We start from the raw sequence: 7,853 nt of genomic DNA, 5'->3' as shown, positions 1-7,853 counted from the left end.
TTCTTCTTGCTTTTCCTGATCCTCTGGTCAGTGTGTTCTGGGTGCTTCTCATCTGCATTCCTTTCAGGTGCTGTAGGCTCTTCCTCCTCTTTGTGCTTCTTTTTCTTTTTCTTCTTTTTGGGGGGCTTGCTCTCTGACTGTGGTTGAGAGTCCTGAGAGTCCTGGCCTTTGAGATGAGCCAGGAAGGCCTGCTCCTGGGCCTCCAGCCGAGCAAGTTTGGCCTTCATCGTAATCCCAAGACGGGCAGCCCTGAAATAGATGGGGTCCAAGTCAGAGCAAAGGTATCAGGGGAAATGGGCCTAATCTTTAGGCCTGCAGGGAGCACTGGGGGTGAGGGACAGCAGGGAGCTTCCTATCTTCAGGCAGTAGGTGGGTAGATAGTAGGAATCATTTCCCTGGGGTGAAAAGGTTCAAGAGGTGGCACAGGCCATCCTCTAGGGTGGGCAGAAAAAAGGGAGCCCAGGGAGTTGACAGCTACTTACTTGTGTGCTGTTCGCCCCTCACAGGCTTGGAGCAGCATCTCATCCGTCAGACTGTTGCGGGGAGATCAGGAGTTACGAACAAACCTGATGGAAAGGCTTGACCTCTCCTCCCTTTAAAACAACCTGTCAACACTTGAGTTCTTGTTCAGGATCTGGCACTTTGTGAGGTGTGAGGGATTAGTAAAACTCAGTTCTACCCCATAAGAAGCCCACAGTCAAGCATTAGACTTAGTCCTTCTCTTGAGATCTGAGGGCATCTCCTCCCACATACCCCCAATACTAAAATGAAGTCTCACATCTTTGGGGGCTTGGGTCTCTGGTTGTTGACATCACTGCAGCTCTCCATGTCTTTGTCTGGCTTCTCTCCATCTGAAGTCAGGGTGGCTGTCTAGAAGGAGGGATCATGGGGGTAGACAAGACCCACTCAACACCACTGCCATCCCCATTCCTTTGTGGAAGCCCCTAAGAATTCATAGCCCTAGGCAGACTTTCCCAGCCCCCGACACTGTTCCTTGCAAAGTCACAGAGAGGTGTACCATCCTGCATACTTCAACTTGGGCAGGAGGTGAGCTGTAGCTGCTGGGAGGTGGAGCAGCTTTGGCCTCTGGCTCACTCCTGGCTTGTGGGCAGAACAAGAAGGGAGTGCTCTGGGTCATCAGATCTTCACAGCGGGACAAGTGCCAGTAACTGACAATAAAGATGCCCTTCTCCACCCCCATCACAATACCTATTCACAGTAACTTCATTTAACCAGATTAAATAAGAGTCTACTATGGGCCGAGGAGTGGGGGATACAGAGTGGAATAAGAATGAGATGCATCCAGCTCAGATGGAATCTGCTTGGGGTGGTGGGTAAGGCAGAACATAGGCAATTATGATGCAAGTATTGCCTGTGCTAGAGGAGAAGTACTCAGGATTCAGGGTTTAGGGAATGGTTTCTAGAAGTAATTGACATGTACACTGAGCTCTGGAAGACAAAAAGTTAGCAGGTAAAAGGGGAAAGGGAGAAGAATGTTCCAGGCAGAGGGAATAGCATGTGCAAAAATCTGAAGGTAGAAAAACATGGTACCTTCAAAGAAGAGAAACAGATTCCACTTGGCTAAAATGTAAGAGTCCTGGAGAGAGGTGGCAAGGGATGAGACAGGGAAGAAGGCAAGGACAAGACATGAAGGGCCACGTAAGCCAGTCTGATAAATCTGGACTGTGTCATCCTAGGTCAAAGGGGAGCTAATGCCATGATGAAGTTTGTGTTCTAGAGAGAACACTCTGGATGCTTTGTGGAGGATGGACTGATTGGAGTAGAGGTGAGGAGGCTGTAAAAGAAATTAGGCAAGAGATGATGATGGCCTGAAGTGGGGTAGGAAATGGCAACAGAGATGTAGAGAAAATGGGAAACGTAAAGCACGTGACAACCATTAAATGTTAGCTTCCTTCTTTTGGTATAGCTGAGAGTGGGAGTCTGAAGACCTGGGTTCTAGTCCTGTCTGCCATAGCTAGCCAGCTGTGGGCTCTTCAGCAAGCCGCTTTTCACCCTTTTGGTCACATCAGCAAAGTAAGGAGGATGGACCAAGTAATCCATCCCTCAGGTCTCCTCTGGCTTCTAAGTCCTTTGAATTAGATGCCTCCCCCACCCCCAAATCTGGCAGCTCCTGACTTGAGGGACTGCACCCTATCTCCTGCTCCCTATTGCTGCTCCCTCAACAGATGGCAGGATCCATGAAACCTAAAGATCTCAATTCTTGCTGAGGGTCTGGGCAGTCTAAGTAACCAACAAGGCTGGTCACAGGATCCACTGTTAGGATAGTGCTGAGAATTGATAAGGCATAAGGCAATTGTTCAGGTCCCAAGCAAGATCAGAGAAGGAAGAAAGGATGGACTCTCTCACCCCCAGCCTCTAATACCTTCACAAACTTCTGATACAGCAAGTTGGGCTTGGGAGGATTACGACAGGTGGTCTCTGTAGAAAGGCGCCTTATCTGTACTCCATCCTGTAGGGAAGTATCAGTGAGTGGGTGACATACCCTGTCTCCCCATTCCCACATGTCCCAGGCCCCATCTATCTGAGCTCATACCTGTCCAGTTTCCACTACCAAGTTGGCTGCAGTCTTGTTGAAGAGCTCATTCCACCAGTGGTTTGTGAACTCCTTGGCAGGGTCATGTCCCACCTGCCAGGGGAATAAGTAAGAGCTCTAAGTACCTGCCCTCAAGGATCCCCCTCTCCCATCCATGCTGACCTCCCTCAGCCTACCCCGTCTTACCCCGTGAGTGTCCTGCTTCAGCGTCACTCTGAGAGCCTGGGTGATGCCATTCTCCTTCCGGCCCAGGCCTTTGCCTGCAGAGCACAGTGAGTGACTTGGCTTATTCTGTTGCCTGCCCTGAGCCCTCACAAGGCACCCTCCACTCGTGCCACTCCTTGCCACTCAACACAGCTGGCACTGGGGCATACTCTGTCCCTCTCTGAAGCCTTCCCAGCTCCTTTCTTTTCAGTACCACTAGTACCACTCCATGTAGCCCCTCTGCCTTTGTCTGAGCCTGAACTATCTCTTCCTTCATAACTCTTGGAACAGAGGCCATTTCTCTTCTTCCCTCCCCGAGTCCTCCCAACCCACTTCTTCCTCATTATCCACTGTCAGATTTCTTCCATTCTTCCGTTTTCTGGAAAAGTCAGAAAATTTCTTCTGCAAATTTAAACTAGCTTTTCCTCCAATTAAATGGACTGCCTGGGGGTAATCCAGGATGCCGCCTCTCGCCTGGGCAGAGCATAGGCAAGGAGTGGGGTGTGTGGACGAGGCCCCAGGGGGATCACCTTGAGTCCATCCATGCTTTAGCAGCTGCTCCTCAGCAAACTTCATCCCATGACTCTTGACCTCTGGGGTGACACTCATGGTGAGAAAAAAGCGTCTGTCCTCAAACTCTCACCAGGGAAGAAGAGGTGATATCATCCTTTTAAGAAGAAAGAAGAAAGTGCCCAAAGCAACCATCACCTCCACCCTCACTACTTGTGTAAGAATTCTCTTTCCTGAGCCCTGGAGAGAGACAGAGGAAGGAGGAGGCCTGGTCTTTGGGGAGCTCCCTGTATGGCCACAGAGAGACCAAGATCAACATGCCGAGAAGTCGGGGACTGGTGTTAACACAGATGCTTAAATTTATGCAGCACTCATTACATGCTGGGCTGTGCTAAGGCTTTACATGGATTATGTTATTTAATCTTCCCAGCCTGTTCAGGGAAATATTATAATACCTGTTTTGCAAATGAGGAAACTTAAGGCCCAAAGAGGTTAGGTGACTTCCTCAAGGTCACATAGCTGTGTGTAGAACTCAAACCCAGGCAACTTGTCTGCACAGTCCATACTCCCACTACAAGCCATCTCCCAGAATGTATTACCATGTAAAAACAAAGCTGTGAGGTGCTTTTTAACCTGAGTTATAAGACAATGGTACTTAGTAGAGTCCCTATCCTGTATCAATGCCTCAGCATTCACTGTCTTGGTGTGGGGACTACACACTTCTCCCACACTACTGCTCTATTTCAGTCGTGTTGATGCTCCCCTTTTGAAACTGTCCAGCTTAGGAAGGGCACTCTTATTGAGCATTTAATGCATAACTGGTAGATTACAGATATTTTCATATTGTTTCATCTTGACAGCCCTGTAATCTAGGTATTATCCTTATTTTACAAATGAGGAAAACAAGGCCTAGGTTTTTTGCCCGAGGTTACACAGCCAGTAAGAGAGAGAACTGGAATATGAGCCCAAGTTGCCTGACTCTAAAGTGGTCCTCTTTCTATGACATCGCCAGCTAGTTGTGTTTCTTTACAGTAACTCACATGTTTCTCCTTTTGGACCCAGACTGGCATGATCCAGTTTATATACTAAATTTGCTAACACTTGTAGCACATCTACTCAATGCCAGCGGTTGCTAATTGCTTCACACGGATTATCTCATTTAGTCCTGCCAACAACCCTATTGGGAAGTGTTATCCAAAATTTACAAACGAGGAAACAGGCTCTGAGAGGTTTAGTTACTTGCCCAAATCAAAATAGCAAGTAGTGGATTCAGGATTGGTATTCAGGCGTTCCAGACCCAGCGTCCTTAATCACTACACTCTTCAGTCGCATATCTCTTTGTGCTTTCTGCTGGAAGACCACAGCCTATCCCTGTGCAGTAATTCACAACTACACTTCCTGGAAGTCAGAGCCGGGCCTTATTCCCCAAGCCAACAGCACTTAAAGCAGCGCCAGAAATCGACAGCGCGTGTAGTCCTTACATGTTCTACCTGAATAACACAGGTGGGAATCGCTTTAACGGTCTTTCAGTTGGACAAAACCTCTGTGCCGCAGTCTTTGTGAAGGCTGCGGGCACACTTTGGGGCACTGTCTCCTTCCAGCTCAATCTGAGTTTTCAGGAGAAGTGGCCCAGGGACACTCGTCTTAACAGCGGTACTAAAGAGCCGGCCGCCCCTTCCCTAAGCCTCCTTCCTCTTCAGGTCTAAATTCCAGCCCTCCTGCGGCAGTGCCACTTGGGTAAAAATACTCCGCTGCTCTCACATGTGCTACTGAGCCCGGGCTCCCACTGCCACCATCCGGGGGAAGGGAGACCTTACCGTCATTGCGGGGTCCTCTCTGCTGAAACATGTGCCATACCGGACGTATGTGCCGCCATCTTCCCGGAAATGCTGTTTTGGTCCTTCTAGGCCATCGAAACCATAGAGACGCTGGCGGAAACTAATATCACAGTCCTCCCAGGAGAAACGATTGTGGAGGCCAACTTGCCGGTATGGTTACCATAGAAACTGGGCCCTGGAGCGTGCCCACTTCCGGAGGTTCCGAGACAGTTCCATTTGCTTCCTCCTTGCAATCCTTGAGCAGTCAAGGGACTTCAGCCCTAACTGGCCCTCTCAGCATGCCAAGAAGAGCTTTGGATCCTACACTGAGCTAGTCCTGGGCATAAACATGAAAAAGGAAAACTTTAGGAAAACATCGAGAGTGGCCTGAGGGATTCGTGGAGGCAGAGAAGGAGGGGATACCTGTGCCATGATTTTGCCAGGATGAATACTCAGCCTTCGGGAACAGTTATTTATGAACGCGTAGAGACTAGAGATTTCAGTAAGTTCATCAAATGCCTTTTGACTCCCCACTGTGTGCCAGGACCTATCGCTCTGGTACTGGGGGATACAAGGATGCATAAGACACGAGCCCTGATTTCAGGAAGCACCCTGTCTAGCCTGGAAAAGTCGGGAATCTTGAGTGGGACTGGAGGAAGTGGGGTGTGGGACATGGAGAGAGATGCAGGATCTCAGGATGCATGCTAGGCTGGGGAGTTTGGACTTGACTTGTGAGCATGAGGATCTGTTGAACAGGGGAGGGAAGAAAGATAATGCAAAGTCAGCAAGGGGGATTGCAGATGCCCCTACCCCCACAAGTTGTTCCTAGGCTTCACTGAGCCACCCAAGAACTAAACCCTGAAAAAGTACCCCTTCTCCTGCCTCCCCATATCGGTATTTCTGTTCACTTAGCACCCCTTAGAAACTTCCAAACAGAAAAGTTGCCATTTCACAGTAAGGCCTTAATCACAATTGCTCTGCACGTCATATCTGGTCATCCCCATAAATGTTTTCCATAAAATTAACTTTACTTTTAAAATATGCTACATGGGCCCTTTTTGGCCTTCCTTTTGCTCTCCCTTTGCTGCAACAATGGGTCCAGTGGTCATCTGTGGCGTAGGTATCATGCTCTGTAAACCTGTGTGTTGCTCTTGCTCCGTAATCCTATCTTTCTCTCCCCAATAAACCTAATTTTCATGCTTGCCTTAAAAAAATAAAATAAAATATGCTACATGGGGACAGTAAATGATGGATCTTGGTTACTAGTTACTGGGATTTTAGATGCTTGCAGAAGGGGTGTGGAATGCTTCATAGGCATTCCTCAGAAGCTGTATCCAACAGAGGAACATTCTGTGAATGAGGGTCAGATCTGAGTCATTTTCCCACTCTGCCACTCTTGTGTGACCTTGAACAACTCACTTCTCATGATCAAAAGAGATCATCAGAGAAATGCAGATGGAAACCACAGTGAAATACTACTTCATGGCCACTAGAATAACTATAATTAAAAAAATGGACAATAACAAGTGTTGGTGAGGATGTGGAAATGTTAGAACCCTTATAAATGGCTGGTGGGAATATAAAGTGGTGCCACTGCTTTGGAAAACAGTTTGGTGGTTCCTCAAAAACTGTCGAATTACTATATGGCCCAGCAATCTCCCTCCTAGGAATATGCCTGAGAAAATGAAAACATATGTCTACACAAAAAATTTGTACATGAATGTTCATAAAAGCATTATTCATAATAGCTAAAGAGTATAAACAATCCAAATGTCCATCAACTGGTGAATGGATAAACAAAATGTGGTAGATCCACACAATGGAATATCTTTCGGCCACCAAAAACAGTGAAATACTGATACATGCCGCAACATGGATAAATTTTGAAAGCATTATGTTGAAAGAATGTCAGACATAAAAGGCCACATACTGTATGATTCCATTTATATGCAATGTCTATTCAAATCCGTTGGCATAGAAAGTAGAACTATTTGTTGCCATAGACTATGGGGAGAGGGAAACAGAGTGACCACTAATGGGTACAGAATTCCTTTTAGGAGTGATAAAATGTTCTGGAAGTGGCGATGGTTGCACAATCTTGTGAATATACTAAAACCCACTAAATTGTACACTTTAAAAGGGTGGATTTTATAGAATGTGAATTATATCTCGAAAAAATCCACAGGCACACAATAACAGGGTAAGAAAATCAACATGTTATAAAGTCACTCCTAGGCGAAGGGATTATGGGTAAGTGTTTCCTCTTCTTTATACTGACAGAGTCTTTGCCTGGCCAAACTTTAGTTAGGCTCCTCAGCCTTCTCCTAGGCTCATCTGTGCACTTCCTCTTAAAATCCAGTTTTAGCAAAGAACCCTGCTAAATCACTTTGGCAAGAACTCCCCACCCTTGATATTTGATCACCCTAGATATCTGATCTGATTCCTCATCCTTCACTTTCCCCCAGGTAATGTCTGATCACTCCAGCCTGTCCTCACAAGAATCCTGTTAGGTCAGATTAGCCAAAATCCCCCTTACCCCTGATGTTTCCTCTTAGTGATTTTCTATCCACTTACCCCTACCGTGGTCCTTGGTTATAAATTCCCACCAGCCCGTGCTGTACTGGAAGTTGAGCCCAATCTCTCTCCCCCGCTGCAAAATCCCATTGTCATGGTCCTATACCTATCACAATGGTCCTCAATAGTCTGCTTACCATGCTTTGACAAGTGTCACTGAATAACTTTTTCTTTAACAAGGTCTTTTCTCTGCA

The 7,853-nt window shown here is 47.1% G+C and overlaps 1 protein-coding gene across 1 annotated transcript; it reads right to left on the bottom strand.

Moving 5' to 3' along the window:
- Nucleotides 1–2: 2 nt before the first annotated feature.
- GPATCH4 (G patch domain containing 4) lies at nt 3–5,187 on the bottom strand (the record flags this gene model as incomplete). The annotated part of the gene is made up of 8 exons (XM_012658491.1): nt 5,086–5,187; nt 3,289–3,425; nt 2,741–2,814; nt 2,555–2,647; nt 2,384–2,470; nt 779–870; nt 483–533; nt 3–249 (listed from the first exon to the last, which is right to left on the bottom strand). Coding segments are annotated over exons 2-8 (723 nt in total), but the record flags the coding sequence as incomplete, so codon positions are not given.
- Between the last annotated feature and the right edge of the window lie 2,666 nt (nt 5,188–7,853).

Source organism: Propithecus coquereli, unplaced genomic scaffold (genome assembly GCF_000956105.1).
Source record: "Propithecus coquereli isolate 6110/MARCELLA unplaced genomic scaffold, Pcoq_1.0 Scaffold59, whole genome shotgun sequence".
In the NCBI taxonomy this organism is placed as follows: Eukaryota; Metazoa; Chordata; class Mammalia; order Primates; family Indriidae; genus Propithecus; species Propithecus coquereli.
This window is presented reverse-complemented; position numbering and strand designations above follow the sequence as displayed.